We start from the raw sequence: 19,986 nt of genomic DNA on the forward strand, positions 1-19,986 counted from the left end.
TAATTGTTGTTTTGATTCTGATGCTGGATGGTTGGCGATGCTTGAGGTGTAATAATATCTTACTAAGTACTTTAGCATTTTAAGAACATAACAGAGCTCTGCTAAATCTTTAAGTACAGCACTTTCTCACAGTAGCCAACTAGAGTGCTTGAAGCAGGAGGTGATCTACCCTTGTCCTACTATTCTCCCTTCCCTCCTGCACCTGATGTTTGAAAGCCTGTTGCCCTAACTCAGAATTGCTTCAAGATCGATAACCATTGATACATTTTGACTTCTATAAAATTGTCTAAACTACATTTATAAAACCATCCAACGTAGTGCCCTCCATTGGATTTTGAAATAGTACCTTCCACAAGTTAATTATATGCTGTGTAAAGTGACTAAACAGTACAGAGTTCTTGACTTGCGAGTGTCATTCCAGCCATAACATAGTTATGGTGGTCACTGACCACGTTCAATTTTGCAACCTTTTTTGCTGTGGTTGATAAATGAACGTCATGGCATTAAGCAGACTCATTGTACCCAATGGCTGTTTTTTGCCAGAAATCATAAATAAACCCAATTTGCTGCCTAACAAAAGACACAAATCACAGCAGAAACCTACAAACAGCTGTAAATGCAGGCTGGTTGCCAAGCACCCAAAATGCTATCATCTGACTGCAGGGGATATCCACCATCAGGTCGCAAGTCACTCCAGGGAGGTCTATTGTAACTCCACTCCAACAAGTGATCATAAATTGATCCATTCAATGTCCATTTAAAACAAAGGTGTGTATGAGTGTGTGTTCTAGTGTGTATTACTTTGCAGCTCCTTGAACTGAATGGTATTTGCCATTCATGAAAAAGATTGTTCCGCTCTGAATAGTACCAGCCATAAACATAACCCACTCCTTGTTTGCCCCAAATTCACTTCATGGTCCCAACACAAAAACTTAAGTTCTACATCCTACTTTTTCTCATTTGAGAAAGTTATTCCTTTTGTTAGCAGTCTACAAAAAGGTAAATCAACCCTTTGTCACTAAGTTTATAAGAACCATTGAAGAGGAATTTTGGCAAAGACTTTTTGAAAATCAAATGCACTACAGATGGTAACCAAAACCTAAAGGTTGATGAGGCACACTGAATTTTTGTAAAATCTGTTTTCAGCAAGACTTGGTCATCTATGCCCAGTAACAGATGTTAGTTAACTGGTTATAATTTCCCAGATTTCTCCTGGGCTTCTTTCTAAAATTGATGTTCTGTCCCCCCTTCCCCACACAGGCAAACACACAACCAGGCACGCCTGCCAAGCTTTTATTATGCAATCAGTCTAGAATCCCTTGCAGATAAGGGTTTTGGCAGTAAACTGCGAAATGCCTGCCAAGTCAGTTTTCACTCACAGTAAGCAAGAGAGAGTTTATCCTCAGTCCGGTCCAGTAGCAAAGAGTAATCCACGAAGCAAGAGTTAGCCAAGGTCCAATCCAAATATGTACAAGCCAGATTTTAGGTAACACGATGTGACTCAGGTTTTTAACTTTGACCGTCACAAAGCCTAAAGAGCAATCACACCCACTTTTATTCCTTGTGGGGTGTGGCTCAGTGAGTCAGCTCAATCTCTGGCCCTCCCATGCCTTGTTGCTGCGCACGGTTCTCCCTCCGCCGCTGCCTGGGATCAAGCCAGGATTCATCATCCTCGCTCCCTATCGTTGTTGTTCCGATATGCTTACCTCCTGGCATATCCCAGGCTGTTCCTCTTGGCCTTCAGATGAAACCTGAGGCATTGCCAGAGAGGAGGGTCAGTTCCTCCCCATCACCTTCTGAATCCTCTTCCTCTGTTAGGACAGGCTCAGGAGTCGGGGTCGCAACAATTGATCTGTTGGCTACCTTCCAGCCCCCTGGCAGTGAATCTGATTTGGCTGATTTTTTGCTAGAGCAATTTCCTATCTGGCTTCCCACAAATCCCATCATTTTTTAAAAGGTCCCCCATTTGTAATCAAATGTTGCTGTTTCAGATCCTGCTGGTAATTACTTACTGACATGCTAAATGTGATATTTTCTGTTTCAAATTGATTCCACAATGTTTACACCTTTGTGCTAGCTATCACTGAAGTCCAAGGTTGCCTCCGCTCTAGTTGCTTTTAAGACCAAACATCCTAAGGCAGGGGTGTCAAACAAGGCCCAGGGCCCAGATCCCGCCTGCAGGGTGCTTAGATCTGGCCTGCGGGGCTGCCCTGGAAACAGCAAAGGATCAGCCCGCAGTGCCTCTGCCAGTGAAAACGGAGCTCACGAGAGCCGCAGGTGGCTCGCCCAAGCTCTGTTTTCGCTGGCAAAGGGTTGCAGGAAGCAGTCATGGGCAAAAACAGCTCGGGAGCCTGTTTTCGCTGGCAGAGCACTCAGGCCATCACAGGTGCCCCCAGCATGAGTGACGTTGAACTGGCCATGCCACCCTGCCATGACCCCCCCAGCCCCTCCGAAATCAAACAACCTTGATGCGGCCCTCAATGAAATCAAGTTTGACACCCCTGTTCTAAGGCATACTGTAGTTATATCTAGAAAATCATAAGTGGAGCATGATTCACTTAACATGTTCCCTTTTGTACGGATTTATGATGTATTTTACCAACTCGCCCTCAGTATTTTGATCAGGACTCCATTTACATTTGTGATGAGATAGTGCCACCCACAATGATTTGACTTTTAATGTGGTCTACTGTATATTTTACATTCTTGGTATAAAGAACTATTCCTTCAATTTAACCTTCCCTTGTAAGATTGTATTCAGTGTCAGCATGAATTTAATGTTTCAAGGATGCCTTCAATTTCCTGATATGATTATCCATTAACCCACTCCCAACATTGTTCCTATCTGCTGTACCTTTTACTGATTTATCTACACTTTACTGAATGTGAATACAACACCTAGTGGCTTCTTCCCCCAGGAATCAGTTTAAAATTTGTTCTGCCATTTTTATATTTCCAAGCCAATGAAATTTGCAAAAAAGTATGCAAATAGACTGGGAGATCTATCAATTTGCAGGATAATTTTTGAAAAGGATAGAACAGACTCAAATTGGATGAGGTGAAAAGCTGGTATTAAAAATAAAAATAGATTAGTTTTGATCAGAAGCTGTGGAGAGAGAGAAAAACCCTCCAAAGCCTATTGATGCAGTGGTTAGAATGCAGTATTGCATTCTATATCATATCATATTGATATCATAATATCAAGGTTGACTCAGCCTTCCATCCTGAGGTCAGTAAAATGACCCAAATTGTGGGGACAATATGCTGACTCTGTAAACTACTTAGGGCTGTAAAGCACTATGAAGCGGTATATAAGTCTTATTTATTCATTTATTTATAATTAAATTTATATACCACCCTACTCCCGAAGGACTCAGGGCGGTGAACAGCCAAAAAGATAAAATACACATAATACAAACGTTAAAAACCATTTAAAATACATTAAATACTTTGGCCCGATTTAAAACACCCCAATTTAAAACAAATTTAAAAGCAATTAAAAGGGAGGTTAGGCCAGACCAGCCTGCTGGAATAAGAATGTTTTGAGGGCGCGGCGGAAAGTGCGCAAATCCGGGATCCTCCGTATCTCCCGGGGGAGCTCGTTCCAGATGGCAGGTGCCCCCACAGAGAAGGCTCTCCGCCTCGACATTGTTTGACCGATGGCACTCTGAGGAGCGTCCTGGTCGGTGGGAGGCCACTGGTGGCAGAAGGCGGTCTCGTAGGTACCCCGGTCCTAAGCCATGGAGCGCTCTAAAGGTGGTAACCAGAACCTTGAAGCGCATCCGGAAGACCACCAGAAGCCAGTGCAGCTCGCGCAGGAGGGGAGTCACATGGGAGCACCACGTCACTCCCATAACCACCCGTGCGGCCGCATTCTGGACCAGTTGGAGCCTCCGGGTGCTCCTCAAGGGGAGCCCCATGTAGAGAGCATTACAGTAGTCCAGGCGGGAAATGAGGGCATGAGTGACCGTGCGTAACGAGTCCCAATCCAGAAAGGGACGCAACTGGCAGATCAGGCGAACCTGATAAAAAGTCCTCCCGGCCACAGCCGTCAAATGCTCTTCTAAAGACAGCCGTGAGTCCAGGAGGACATCCAAGTTGCAAGCCCTCTCCGTGGGGGCCAACGACTCGCCCCCAATAGTCAGTGATGGCACCAACTGACTATATTGGGATGTCGGAAACCACAGCCACTCGGTTTTGGATGGGTTGAGCCTGAGTCTGTTTCTCCCCATCCAGATCCGTACAGCCTCCAGGCACCGGGACATCACTTCAAGGGCATCATTGGGGTGATCCGGGGGGGGGGGTGTCTTCAGTTTCTATGGAGATTCTCAGTTATCCAGGTCATAGTTGTCCCAAAGGTCAACCTTTTAAAAGGCAACTGGGTTTTTTTGCCTGAAGATGTTTCATTTCTCATCCAAGAAGCTTCTTCAGTTCTGACTGAATGGTAAATCCTTCCATTCTCCATCATTCAGTCAGAACTGAAGACGCTTCTTGGCTAAGAAACAAAACAGGAAAGTCCAGTTGCCTTTTGAAGGAAGCATCTTTGGGATAAGTCTAAGTGCTATTGCTATAACTAAGGAGAGGCACTGGGCAGTGACTTGTTCTGTTCTAAGGCCACTCTCTTTTCTTAATCATAGGACCAAAGCAAAGTTATTTTTAAGGGATTGGAAAGAATTCAAGAAGCCATGTTTTGCATGCTTTCCCTTCCTTGTTTGATAGTGCTTGAATTTCCCTTATATAGACTTTGAGCTGTGCCTGTTTAGCTGAACCTATGCAAAGGAACAACTAGTACTTCTGAGAACTTTATTATAAAGGCAATCCTGAACTTCAATTTGGAACCTAGTGGACCACACTTGTTGCCTCCTCCCCAGAATGTTGGACAGCAAATACGGGCATTAAATGGCCATCTCCACCTAAACATTCTAATATTTTAAACAGCTTCATCCAAACACTTGGTATGTTTTATGGTGCTTAGGGCCATTTAGATGTTCCCACATTGCAGCCTTCCAACAGTCGCAGCCAGCATGTCCGGAAAATGATGCTGCAGTGGGGAATAATTCAAGAATATTTTTTCTATTCCTGTTCAATATTATTTCAAGGTCTCTATTTACTTCCTGAATGAAACCAGTAACCAAATTATTGTTTGTCTTTCTTCTCTTTTCTCATCAACCCAGTCTATGCATTCTCAGGTGATATTGTGTTGGCTAAAGCTGCATACACAGCATCATTTCATAGATAACCTGATGGCCAGTTTTTATTCAAGCCCCATTTTTAATCCCCTTCAGCACCTGCCCCCCTCTCAAATAATAATACACCTCCAAAGTTAGCTAGTTACTTTATTTATAGAAAACTTATAGCAAAGGAAAAAGTAAAATAAGAATACGAAGGGAAGGAATTATTGTCGACGCATGATTTTGCAGCTTAATCAGGTTAGCTAAAATCCTTTAAAAGTATTTCTTGAGACTTGCAATCCCAAACCATTTTTTTTCCCAGAGAGATCCTAGCTGGAAAATTAACACTTGGCCACTCTCTAGGAGCTTTTCTTTGTGTTCACTTCCTTATCAAGTTTATTAGGTGGCAGCCAGGGAGAAAAATGGGGCACAATGGGGAGAACTCTTTCAGGGTTAATCTTACTTTCTAGGGGGTCTTGTCTCCTGTGTCTCTTGCTCAGAGACTGTGTAGCACACTGACAGAAAAAAGATACACCATATAGTTAGAGATTAGATGCAATAAAAGATCATGGTGTGAACAAGCCCAATGCTATAAATTAACAGGAAATTATGTTCAAATTATTCTTTGTTCTGGGAAAACTAGTGATTGTTTGTTTTGGAAACAATCCATAATATAGTTTAGCATCATTTTAGCATTACACGTAAAAGACTAAATACAGAAGTCTGGAAGATCAAGGGTCAGGTAAAGGCAGTCACATTCACCCATCTGTGACAAATCTCTAGACTATTTCCCAGCCTCTTGCAAAGAGGTTTCCAGGTCTGAACTTGCAAAAACAGGTGTTTGCAGGTGTGGACATGGTAGATTATATTGTTCAGACTGTAAATGTTCAACTTTTTAATTGCTAGGAGGAAACATTTTACTCCAGTTACAATTATTATTATCAAAACATGGGTAAGAAAAGGAGGCTGTCCTATAGGGAATTTTTATTTCCACACAAATGAACGTAAAATGAAGACTGAATATGCTGCTATTCAAATAGCACAACTACTGGATTATAAAAATGCTTAGCGGGTACACTATTTATATCCTGCCTTTATTATATTTATGAATAACTCAAGGCAGCAAACACACACAATGTTCTCCTATTTTCCCTACAACAGCAACCCTATAAGATGGATTGAGTAGAGAGTGACCCAGATGACCTCAATGACTAAGGAGGCACTTCAGCTCATTACTTCTAGCTTTATAGCCTGGTGCCTTAAGCACTAGTAAAACACTTGTAAAAATTACATTGCTAAATTGCTGAGAAAATGAAATAACAATACCGAAATATTCCAGTTGTCTGCCAAGATACTGAAGATCTATAAACTGTTAACAAATTTTCAAAATTATGTCCTTTCGTTAGATCTTTGATTATTTTGATTGACAATTTGATCCCTTTTTGGTCATCTTTCAGTTCATTTATTTAAAAATATGTGTAATGTTTTTAACAAAAAAATGTTCATAAAAGGCAATTTTAGTTTCAATATTTTTCTCTAAAAATCATATATATATATATATATATATATATATATATATATATATATATATATATATATATATATATATATATATATATATATATTCTGAGGTTTTCACGGGTGTTTGTATGTAGGTCTTTGGTTATTCAGGTTTTCTCCCACGTAAAATTGGAAGTGTCTTGGCGACGTTTTGACGAAGTCTCATTCGTCATCTTCATGTCACCACCACACATCCACGCAAAAAGCAAAGCCACACCGATGAGGCACGACCACATACCAGAAGCCAGACCATAGCTGCATCATTAGCCACTTTAAACCCCTCCAATCCATACATGAAGCAAACTGACACCCACCATGAAGATGTGGCACGACCACGAACGCGAAGCAAAACAACAGCAACGCAGCTCACCAGCTCAAATCCCCCTACAACTCAGACTAACCCGAGCACAACCAAGCCCCCACCTAAACAGAACACACCCCCATCCAATCAGACCGCAGCCATCCCCCCATCCAATCAGACCACACCTCCACCCAATCAGAACACAGCCAAGCTCCCACCCAAACAGTTCACACCCCCACTGGCAGTTAAAAGGAAGAAACAGCTGCGATCACACATTGCTCCTAGAAGCACGAAGCCGAAAACACCAGCCTGAAGATGATGAATGAGACTTCTTTGAAACGTCGCCAAGACACTTCCAATTTTACGCGGGAGAAAACCCGAATAACCAAAGACCTACATATATATTTATCTATATGTATATGTATATGTATATGTATATGTATATGTATATGTATATGTATGTATATTCATAATAGCAATGCAATACCTTGGCATACATACACACCGAATAACTAAAGTTATCATATTAGATGATGTTTAAAGCTTTCCCCCCCTCTTTAATACACACAAATACACATGCATATAAATCACAAAGAAAATAAGTAAAAACAGAATATAAATACAATACATTGCAATACATACACAACAAATAACTAATGTTATTGATACCAGTGTGAATACCAAGGGGATGCATTGTCTTCTGCTGCTATTCTTCATTGGTTTGAACTCTCTCAGCCAGATAATCCAAGGACTGCTTATGGATAAAAGTTCAAGAGTGGAACTATTATCAACCACCTTCTCTATATGGATGATGACATCAAGCTGTATGCTAAGAGTGAATGACACGTTAACTTGCTAATCCACCTGACACAGATTTACAGTGAGGACCACTGGGATGTCATTTGGAGTAGAGAAGTGTGGCCAGATGGGTAGTAAAGAGAGGGAAGGTAGTTAAGACTGATGGAGTAGAACTACACCATGGGCTACATACCGGACATGTAGACCTGCTACAAATACCTTGGTATCCCACAGTCACATGAAAACTATGATGAGGAAGCAAGGAATACAGCAACATCCAAGTCCTGAAAAGCCAACTCAATGGGAACAACACGTTCCACACCATCAAGATGTATGTCCTATGAGTTATCAGATACCCTGCTGGTATAGTGAGTTGACCAAACGACATGGAAATTGCCAATGTGAAGAGCTGGAAGCTCCTCACAAAGTATGGAGGCTCCCAACCCAAGAGACTATACACCAGTCAGAAAGAGGGCAGGCAGGTGAATTTTAAAAGCTCTGTCCTATTCTGTGCAGATGTTCCTGAACACAATGCCAGCTGATTGGTTGTGCCAAGTATATTTTTCTCTTTCTCTCCCCCTCCTCCCCCTGCATCTATCCATCGATCAAAGGTATGGCAAGATTTTCTGCCACGTTGTAGTAGGAAATCCGCAAAACATATGTTTGAATCAAAAATAGGTGAAACAGAAAAAAAAATAAGAAAACAAAAAAACTTAATAGAAACCAAGAAAATTGTACAAGTATGTATTGAATCATGCCCCTCAAAACCTCTGTCAAATTCAGGCCATTTGTTAGCAAATAGGGGAGCTTGACGATAAAGATACTGTAAAGAATACAGTAGCTTTTAATAAATTTTTCAAATTTTGAGAGTATGCATCAAGTAACATGATTACATCCATTTGCTTTAAATGTCTTTACAATATTATGATCTCTCCCAATGGCATAACATTTAAAGAAGGTGGAATAGGTAGACAAAAACTGACTATCCATTTTTGGAATGTGAACATCTAAATGATGGATTGCTTTTGATCATTATTCCCAAGACAAATGCAATTATCTCGTAGTGAAAGTTAAGAAATACCTTAAACTCTCGAAGGACTTTAATTACATAAAATTATCTTTTGTCTAATATTATTCCGTTCAAAAAGAATTCTCTCATGTGGTGAGAAAGCTAAAAACAAGCTGAATAATTCAATAACAGAATTCCATATCATGATTTGCCAGAATTCTGCAGTATGTATTCAAAGCAGAAAAAATGAGGCTGTCGAAAAACAAGTTGAAAGTCCTGAAAGCATTCTTCCTTTTTCTCATAATGTATTCTGTAATTATCATAGCCTTTTCTTGTGGAATGTTGGTGTAACTACAGTATAATGACCCTCTGAGCTTAAAACTAAAACTCTAATATTTAAAAAAAAATCAACCATATGTTTCAAGTGGTTGGAATAAATGGTTTTAAGTGGAAGAAGTACATACATAAGATGTTCTAACTTTATCCAGTGATTTTATAACAATGTCAATTCTAGGTTTGAAATAATTTAAATTTGGATCTCATTCCTAGAGATTATCCACATTTTATCATCCAATAGTACCAATCTTAAATCAGTATGTGAATATATGGATTATCAGATAATTAAATCTAAAACCTATTCTGAAAATTTCAAAATATCTATTATAGCTCTCTATGCTTATAAAAATAGATCAATTAATCTTTTGTAAATATTTGTTGTAATTCCAACATGATCGCATCTAGTGGTAGAATCAATCCAAGTGAAAGGCATGAATGAAAAATGGGGGTTTTATATGGCCCTTCATATTATATTACTCAATAATGCATGTTTTTGATAACTGCCCAAGATACTGCCTTTCTCATATTTTAGACTACAACCCTGATAATTCTTGACTATGAACTGTGCTAGTTAGGCCAATGAGAATTATAGTGAAAGGCACTAGGACTAGGTCATTATATGTTTACAAGACAGTTATTTTTTACATGTCTAGGATATTATTTCAATCTATATAGCTTGGTGTATTAAGATAATTGGGACTTGCTTTCAAAAACAGTATTTAAGGTTTCTTCACCAAATGGAATTTGTTCCCCAGTTCCTGTTCCTTCTGACTATTCCAACCTCCTAATTCCAGATGTTATAAACTATATTAAATTATTGTAGCTAAGCCTCAAGTCTTTATTTACTTCCATTTACCAATGGTTGATTTTCCAATGAAACACTACTGATTTCTAATCCAAGTTATATGTAGTAGGGGGCTGTCAAACTTGCGGCCCAAGGGCCAGATGTATCATATTCTGGCCATGCCCACGACTGGTTTAGCAAAGGGAAAAATGTCCCGATACATGACGATGCCATTATGATGCGAGTTTGACACCCCTGATGTAGTGGATGCTCTGAAATATCAGCACAGGAGTCCAACTGTAATTAAACATTTCTAGAATGACAATACTTAGCTCTACAGAAATCAAGGGGGTAGCTGTAACTTATTTGCATACTTAGGACTTCATAAAACACATTCTGAACACATATCCATAAATGTGAAGTGAATTTCAAGTGAAACAATCAAATGTATGTCTTCCTTGCAATGTCCTCATGCACAGAGAATGTCAGGCCAACAGATAGGATGTAACATTTTTTTAATCTAAATTTGAAATTAAAATGTTTGAAATGAATCTATAATAGTATGGAATCTCCTTTCATTAAAACATGACAAATGATACCAGTGAAAAAGTAACAACAGTATTCATTAAAAAATAGCAAACAGATTTAAGACATTTTTACTGTAAAAAGAGACACGCACAAATTAAATACCTTCCCCCTCTACAATCTTGAAACTTTCCCCCCATTGTTAGCATACAAAGTTGGTTTCCAGTCAGGTAAAAACTTTGCTCTTGTAAAAGTAGGAAAAATGTTTGCAATTATGTAATTCTAGTTTATTTGGGGAGATGGAACAGAATCTTTTGCACACTCACTCAGGATTCCTGGACATGTGGACATCTTTCCACATAAATGCACAACAATTATTTGGATAATTAGTTATGCTGAGTAGATGGCGATAAATTGGCCACAAGAATTCCTTGTTGTCCCAATATAAGAACCGCACAGTGGACAGCAGGAGAGGAAGACAGGCCAGTTTTTGTTTCAGCTTGCCATGAGCATCCACTGAGATCACCTGTTTTCCTTCTCCCTGTCTCTTGACCAGTGCTGTATGGTTGCATAGTTCCCACAGCCATAGCATTTGATGTCTAACTTTTGCAATTTTTGAGTGACCTCTTTGGTGATTGAGCTGCAAGGAAGAGGGGATTTCAAGAAACTGTAGTTATGACAGCTACAAATTCAGTAGGTCAAGAGAAGCAGGCAGATGGGCATTATGTATTGAGACTGTTTGCAGGGAATGGGCTAATAAAATATACATAACTGCATCTGCAAGCTTCATGATCAAAAAGTCTGCACAACTCAATTTCAAATTACGATATGCTGGGGAAGAAGAGGGGTAGAGCTATGTCATTATCATTAGAATATTGCTCTGGGAATGGGTAATATAAAGATTTAAAAATTACTCCACCTGTAAAGTAGTGATTTACATGAGGAGTAAAAGCTAATATTGTCAGAGAGATTTAAAAATCCCTTCACCATGGTCTTAATTCTAACTCTGTCTTCTTCCAGGAAGTGGAAACACACATTCATATACAAACATGTATACAAATAAGGCCAAACCATGGATTAATGTTTCTTTAAGTGTGATCGTCAAACAAAGTTGCTAAAAACAGCAAGGAAGACCAATAAATTACAGAGGTTTAAACTTTTTAGGTAGCTGGATCACAGGTTTATTTTGCTTGGTGAGAAGAAAACCAGTCTTTCAAATGTTTCAGTTAATTGAAGGACTTAGAGCCATCCTCTGTTCTTGATTTCCAAAAGGACCGATTCATAGCACTGTCTGACAGTATGTTCCAGTTGAATTAGTTGGCCACATCCAACTGATAGCCGTGTTCTGGGGAGGAAATGAGAAAATGTAGGATTGAAGAAAAAATGCAATCTGCTAAGTCTAGCCCAGTCCCCTCTGTTATGACTTTCTGTAGCAGTTTTTCAAAATGCACAAGATTATTTTCTTCTAAGGGTTGGACTAGCTTCCATTGTGGGTATTGATTTAAAGTACTCTTTATAGCCTTTAAAGCTCTAAGCAGCATGTTATATCTGGAGGAATGTCACTTTCAATATGAAGGTATCTGTACCTTTCAAGAAACCTTGTTCTACAGATCTTGACAACTTCGGCAGTGCATCGAGTGAAGATATAGGAAAAGGATTTACAACGCAGTACTCCCTCCTAAGGAAGGACCGACATATAAACTGTCAGCTGGTTGCCAAGTGGCAATCACCATTTTACTTTCAGCAGGCTTCCAGCTTGCTGGGGAGATAAATTTTGATCAAGGCTGTCTTACTATTTGGCATAATGTATTGGTCTTTATCGGTGGCTATTAGTTACCTCAATGTATGTTTTTGGGGAGAGACCAGGGGCGGGTTTCAAAACCTGTTGCTACTGGTTCACTCGTGGGTGTGCGCGCGCTCAAGCACATGCGTGACGCTTCTGTGCATTGGGCAGGTGGGCAGAGCCTCCCACTGCCGCCACTATTTGTTCGCCCGATTCGGTGTAAACCAGTAGCAACCCACCACTGGGAGAGACTAACTTTTATGAGGACTTTTTGTTAAGATTCTTTGGAATTTATTATCACATAAATGAATATTGAAACTTGGAATAAAGAAATCATGCTTAATCACACTCTTTTATTAGAAACTGCATCAAGTATATCTTGTATGCTTTGGAATTGGAATTTCTCAAAATTGCAATTTAAAGGTATTTGTAGAGAAAGCAATAATGACAAGATATATTAAACAAACTGTTATAGGGGTGTCATAGTACCTTTCCTTTTTAAATACTGCTGACATCCGTTTAGCATTCCATCAGATTAGGTAAAAATGTACATCTGGGCATATAAAAATGCAAATCTCACCAGTGAGCCATTATTTCTACATACCGTACTTATTACTTCCTTTTCCAAAAATAGCACATCCCCACTTTTTTAGAATTGTTAATGTAATGTTAGAATTAGTTATATAGCAAACTATTTTCTTCTCTCAGAATGCATTATTTTGGATCTCTTAGATTAGACTGTCATTTTTTCAGAAGTGTTCCTTCTAGAACTGGAAGTAATTCATAGTATTTTAGATGTGATACTACTGTTCCTTAAATAAATGCATGCACTCAACATGATTTAATAATGTTAAAGGGGGATTATCAATCCATTTTAAAGATCTTGTCTAGAAAATGAATTAAACTTCTAGTTCTTTCATTTGATACACCCTCCCTTCCCATCAAAAAGTCACTTTTTCATCAATGGAAAACCAATCTCTTTATATCAGGTGAATGACCACAATTCACAAATACTACTTACCTTCCAGTTTCCTTAGCATATGAAACTACCTTAGCATATTCATTCATGTTATCAGTATAGAAGTCACTGTCATATAAGACATAGGGTACAGTCTCTGCTACATTCCAGTGATTATTAGAACAAAATTATAAACCCATGACAAATTTAAAATTATCCCAGAATCTGGAAGTTACTATTGAATAATTATGTCCTGGACTAGACAATTATTTCCTCAGATCTTCATCTCAGTAAGGATCAAGATTCAGCCCTACAGATATGCCATCAAATTAAACTAGATAATTATCTATGTTGTAGCCAGACCTCTGATGAAAACATGGGATGGGGAGATTCATTCAAGAATTATATGACTGTATTTGATTTCTGCCCAGAATCCTCAAAATTGATTTCAGACATCATTAAGAAAATAATTACATTTTTAGGATGAAATTAATTACCTTGGTCACCAGTGGCAGGATTCAAATTTTTTTACTACTGGTTCTGTGGGCATGGCTTGGTGGATGTGGCTTGGTGGGCATGGCAGGGGAAGGATACTGTAAAATCGCCATTCCCACCCCACTCCAGGGGAAGGTTACTGCAAAATCCCCATTCCCACCCCACACCAGGGGAAGGTTACTGCAAAATTCCCACTTCCTCCTGATCAGCTGGGACTCAGGAGGCAGAGAATAGATGGGGGCGGGGCCAGTCAGAGGTGGTATTTATCGGTTCTCTGAACTACTCAAAATTTCTGCTACCGGTTGTCCAGAACTGGTCAGAACCTGCTGAAACCCACCTCTGTTGGTCACCCAAAATATGCACTAGCCTTATCTATATTAGGAAATCGTGCGAGGCACTTTTGAAAACAGCACTAGCAAAAAATCAGCCTTCCCAAATATAACGATCTCAAGGCACCGTGAAATCCAAAAAGGTGACATATGCATAGTGTACATATATCCTTTTTACCTTTGGGCTTGCTATTATTGCAACAATAACTTTTATGAGCTTTTTTAATTTAAAAAGGTACCGTCTGACAATTGCTAACACAGGATGTCATGTAATGCCTCTTGGTCTGAAACATTCTGTGCTCTTCTGATTTCATTCTTTGCTTTTATATATTTTTGGACAGTTTTCCTATGTTGTTATATTTTAATTATGGGTTGTTTTATTGTTGTATTTGATTTCATTAAGTCTAACAAACTAGAATTAGAATTGGCCAAGTGTGATTAGACACACAAGGAATTTGACTCTGATACATAAGCTCTCAGTGTACATACAATAGATCCTTAAAATAATGATAATCATCAAAACAATTGGAAAAGAAAAAATATTCTTCCTAATATATTTACTTTCTTCAAGCTACACTGATACTCTTTTTTTCTCTTAATGATTTAATATTAAAAAGTTATATAGGTAGTCCTCACCTTACGATTGGTAGCTTAGCTACTGATCAAAGTTACGATCCATCCAAAAAAGGAAAATTACAACCTGGATTCGTACTTTGGAATGTTGGGCTCCCTCCTCTATCATGTGATCGGACTTGGGTACTTAGCATCACGGCCACATTTATCACGACCATTTGCATCATCCTGAAGTCACATGACGGCATATTACAACTGTTTTGCTAAAAACCAGCACTTATTTCTGGATTTTGGTTTGTTTTTATTATTTTTTTTTGCAAAACTACACTCATAGTGAACCATTGGATCATTTAACACTCAGGGGATTTGCTTACCATATTTTTCGGAGTATAAGACACACCTTTTCCCCCCCAAAAAAGAGGGTGAAAATCTGGGTGCGTCTTATACTCCGAATGTAGCCCCGCCCAGCTTGTCAAACGGAGGTTTCAGAGGCTGAAAAAAGCATCAGAAACGAAGCTTCAGTAAAGAAGTCCCCAAACAGAGCTTTAGAAAAGAAGCCCCCAAACAGAGCTTCAGAGGCTTTTTTCCTGAAGCTCTGTTTCGGAGGCTTTCAGAGGCAGGGAAAAAAGTTTTTTCTGAAACGGAGTTTCAGAGGCAGAAAAAAAAAAAAGCAAAAAAAAAAAAGCAAGGCCAGAGCTCACAACCAAGGAACCTGTTGCTAAAATTCACCTCTGGGAACAGCTGATTGGGGGTATTCCGGGAGGCCAATCCACCTGCCAATCAGCTTTTTTCTTATTTTCCTCTCCAAAAACTAAGGTGCGTCTTATACTCCGGTGTGTCTTATACTCTGAAAAATAAGGTAATACCCATGTTCACTTAATGCCCAAGAAGTCTGCTTATTGCCTATGGCATTTGCTTAATATCTGTGAAGCAGGTTCCATTACAGTTTTATGTCGAGGCTACTTCTAATGCTCCAAAGTAGCTGCACAGAAAAAAATATAGCTGCTAATTGTTTGCTAATTTAGGCCAATATACCATCATGAATTTGGAAAAGGAATCAGATTATTTGATAAGCATAAGAAACTTCTCTGAAACAGTCTTGGGAAATTTATATAAATTTAATAAACAAACAAGCAAACAAATATGCAACAGGTAGTTACAAGAGTATATAATATTCATATTTAATTATAGCCTTTTAAATGTTTGTTAAAATGCTACTTTACCCTCTAAGTAATAGGATTAACAAAAACAGATTTTGCATAGACTGTTGCATGGGAAGGTTATGAAAAACATTTAATATTGATTTATTTTTGTTCCTTTTTTAAAAAAGCTTACCTGTATATTTCTTGGGAAATACAGTCATAAAGTTCCTCAGCAGTAAATTTTGTACTATTATTTACCTATGAATTAAAAAGACACCAACTTACTAATGTAGGAAAACTCATTCTCAAATACTAATGTTATATACTGGAAACTGTTTGTTGTTGCAATAAAAACAAATAAAAGCTTCAAATTCGTTAAAAAATTAACTCTTATGAATTGCCCCACAAATCTTATACCAGTATTAACACTGTAGACAGCAACATCTGCAGCAAAAGAATTTGATGGAAGACAATTTTAGCGAACCCTGAGAGTTTGAAAAAGCTTCCCCTTTCTGATAATCTTAATGCATGTGCAAATGCTGTTTGCAGTGGGAAAAGAATGGTTTAATCAAGATTGTGGGAGGATCTTATATAAGCTTTTGTCAGGTGTGAAGGATCAGGGCCATATGTTAAGTTGCAGCACAGATTTATTCAAGCCTATACAGAAGAATCTAGTCTAGTAACAGTCAGCACTAAATTGATGCTAGATAAGAGTCAACAGAATTCAAAAGGGCCTCGACTTGGATTTTTTGTGCAAGAACTTTAAACTGATGACGAGTTTAACTGCCTATTCTTCGTCTACAGTTTTGACTAGTATATCAGTGCTAAGCCAGACATGCATTTTATTAGTTACTATGTAACTATGTAACTTCCTCCCCATATATTTTTGCTCTGTTTGAACCAGAGCAATTCTTTTGTACCCAAGGGACATTGGGGGAGAACTTTTTAAGGCCTGATTTGAACACAGAGGATATGGCCTGTCATGATATGAACTCATAAGAGGGAATTTAATTTAATCATTCAGAGCAAAATGGGTGCCCTAAGTTTTGCATATTTAAAATACTTGTTTTTCTGCTTAACCTTGCCCAAATGATTAATAATTTTGTCTTGTCAAATTTGAGGATACTTTGTACAGCCAATGAGTCACCAACCCTGACCCATTTATGACTTGATAACCAAAATGGCATTTTCATTTGACTACAATTCAACAGGTACAATATATCTCTATACATTATGAATTCAACAAATTCATAATACATAGTGAAGTGCATTTAAATAATTGTGTAGGCCTTTCCAAAGTACATACATAAACCTTTATATTTTTAAAAAATATGTACCAGACTGCTTTGAAATCTTTATCCAAAATTTCTGTCTTTTCTATCATAGACAATTTAACAACAACAAACGTACCAAATACTTGAAAGTTAAATAACTCACCTCATTATTAGTTAAGAATCTATACAAGGCCCAAACATCTTGAAAGCTACTATTTGGCACTAAGATTCTGGAAAAAAAGAAACAGATATAGAAAATTAAAGGATTTTTAACACACTAATGTTAACAATGTTATGGCATACCCCCTTTCTCGACAATTTTATACACATATAAAAATAGATATGAGATTTAAATTCTAAACCTAACCTGATCCCAGAAAACACTAGTAAGAAGATGAAAAGGTAACTTTGTACATATTTATACTGGTCTACCCTTATGTTGCTTCTGTTGGGCAAGAAATAAATATATCACTTTTATTATATTTTAATCTCTGTATCATCTATGTGTCAAACTGGGTGATCTGCCATTGACACTAGACTTGTGCAGACAAACTAAGTAGCACAGCTCAGAGCAGCCCAGAGTGGTTTCACTCTGCCAGTGCAAAGCTAATCAGTATTATTTTCACAATTATCATCTCTAATTGTTTGTGTCTTACTTGAGGACACCAAACCACAAACTGAACTTGGCCCAGGCTCTGTGCAATGTAAAAATTGGATAGCCTGTTCAGTAACTATTAACAAGCAGAACCACTAATTATATTTGTAGGGGGCTGATCAATCCTAAAAAGAAGGAAGTTAAAAAGCAGTTGTCTGTTTGAGGGCAAAAGGGGGATTTAGGAAATAGCTGATGGAGAGGCAGGATCTAGTTAAAACAAGCAGTCCTGGATTGCTGTTTAAGAGCTAATTCCTTAAATGCTGCAAATTGGTCTTAAGTAACAGTCTCAACATCTTTTTTACATCATGGTGACCAAAACTGGATGCAGTATTCCAAGTGTGGCTTTACCAAGGCATTATAAACTGGTATTAACACTTCACATGATCTTGATTCTATCCCTCTGTTTATGCAGCCTAGAACTATGTTGGCTTTTTTGGGAGCTACTACACACTGCTGGCTCATATTTAAACGGTTGTCCACTAGGATTCCAAGATCCCTCTCACAGTTACTACTATTGAGCAAGGTACCACATATACTGTACCTGTGCATTTTGTTTTTCTTGCCTAAATGCCTAAAAACCTTACTTTTTTCACCATTGAATTTCATTTTGTTAGATAGCACCCAATGTTCAAGTCTGTCAAGATCCTTTTGTATCTTAAACCTATCTTCTGGAGTGTTGGCTATTCCTGCCAGCTTGGTGTCATCTGCAAATTTGATGAGTTCCCCATCTATCTCCTCGTCCAAGTCATTGATGAAGATGTTGACGAGTACTGGGCCTAAAACAGAGCCTTGGGGTACTCCACTGCATACTTCCTTCCATGTAGATGCAGTTCCATTGAGGACTACATGTTGAGGAATTGAAAGCTGTTTGAATGTAAGTTGTGCATGTGAGATAAGGAAGCTAAAAGCCAAGTTAACTTGACAGGGTAATAGAAGGCAAGTGGTGAAGATTAATTCAAACTACCTCCTTCTGGAAAAGACAGAGCAATTATCCCCACAAATGGTTATAAATAAGAGAGGGATGTGGATCAGGATGCTAAAGCAAAGCATGTTGGATTGCAAAAATGGCTGGACTGGGAAATGAAGCCCAGGAAAAAAGACTGGCATTATAGAAACTGCTTGGAAGTGTCTAAGAATTGTAAACAATTGTGGAAAGTAGTACCGTAGACAACTTCAAGATGCTTCCTCCCAAAATCAGGACAATGGAAGGACAAAGCCACATATATATTAGATCAGGGGTTCCCAACCCACGGCCCACTACCAGGCCGTGGCCTATTCACGTGAGCGATGGACCAGTGTGCACACTACTCAACTTGCTCTAGCAGTGGGCCTTGTGCAAGTTGAGCTGCACATGCATGCACCTGCCAGCCGCTCATGTGGCCTGGTTCTCCCCCCCCCCAACTGGACAGCCAAGACTTAATCCTAAAAATCCTCACCATTGCTTCACATTCATTATGTGATCAGTTACTGCTCTCTAATGGCTATTCATGTTTTTCAAATGGCTGAGAAAACACTAGGTTATATCAGAGCCACACACACTATTCAGTTCATGGATACTCACTGCTGAATTCCAGCAAGAATTTCATTCACTGTGCTCATTAATTTCTGCAGACCCATAAAAGCTTCTTGAAATGAAGACATATCCGAAGTTGGGGGTATTGCACTAAGGTCTACTTTTTGGAAAATTTCAAAACTATAAAAAAAAAAGAGTAATGTTAAAAAAATAATTACAAATTAACATGGACTCATTTTCCCCCACTGCAATCCAATCCCACCAAATTTGCCAAAAACTAACATATACAGACATGAGATTTGTTCATAACTGATGATCCCTAACCCAACACTATCACCTCTGTCTAAACCACAGCAATCAAGAGACTTCCTTCCAAAGTATTAAGGCCTAAATGATATCACACACTTTAAGATTTCAGTCAAAACAAAGTGTCTAGGGGAAGGAAAATATTTTAATGATGGCATGTTGCCAGGGCATGTTTGTGCTATAGTAGATACAAGTGGGGGAAAGCCCCAATGGCTGGTTAAAAAGGAAAAAAAATCATTCTTGGAATGATGAGTTCATTATGTGTGAAATCATTTGCAAAATTATAGAAAGCAAACCACTCTTTCCAATAATTAAATAGCAATTTTGTGGCAGAGACCCTTGTAGGCAGTGAGTTGGACCAGAAACACAAAAAGACAGAAACACAAACACAATGAGGTAGACTGTAATGGAAAGCAAATACTGGACTCTCCAATATGTAAAGGACCTGCTGAAGTTTATTCTTCCCAGTCCCCT

The 19,986-nt window shown here is 38.6% G+C and overlaps 1 protein-coding gene across 2 annotated transcripts in view; it reads right to left on the reverse strand.

Annotated features, from left to right (window-relative positions):
* Positions 1–10,457: 10,457 nt before the first annotated feature.
* The window catches only part of SWT1 (SWT1 RNA endoribonuclease homolog), a 33,506-nt gene continuing 23,977 nt past the window's right edge, over positions 10,458–19,986 (reverse strand). Inside the window, exons 15-19 of one of the 2 annotated variants that reach the window (XR_015733187.1) lie at positions 19,255–19,386; positions 17,202–17,268; positions 15,958–16,022; positions 15,352–15,469; positions 10,458–11,829 (exon numbers count right to left, since the gene is read on the reverse strand). Coding sequence is in view for 1 of the 2 variants with exons in the window: in XM_034409616.3 (XP_034265507.1) it covers positions 11,724–11,829; positions 15,958–16,022; positions 17,202–17,268; positions 19,255–19,386 (370 nt within the window). In the remaining variant the exon portion in view is untranslated. The remainder of the gene's footprint in view (positions 11,830–15,351; positions 15,470–15,957; positions 16,023–17,201; positions 17,269–19,254; positions 19,387–19,986) is intronic. The other variant, XM_034409616.3, reaches the window with a different exon arrangement.

Source organism: Pantherophis guttatus, chromosome 3 (genome assembly GCF_059756535.1).
Source record: "Pantherophis guttatus breed Tessera chromosome 3, ASM5975653v1, whole genome shotgun sequence".
Taxonomy (NCBI): domain Eukaryota; kingdom Metazoa; phylum Chordata; class Lepidosauria; order Squamata; family Colubridae; genus Pantherophis; species Pantherophis guttatus.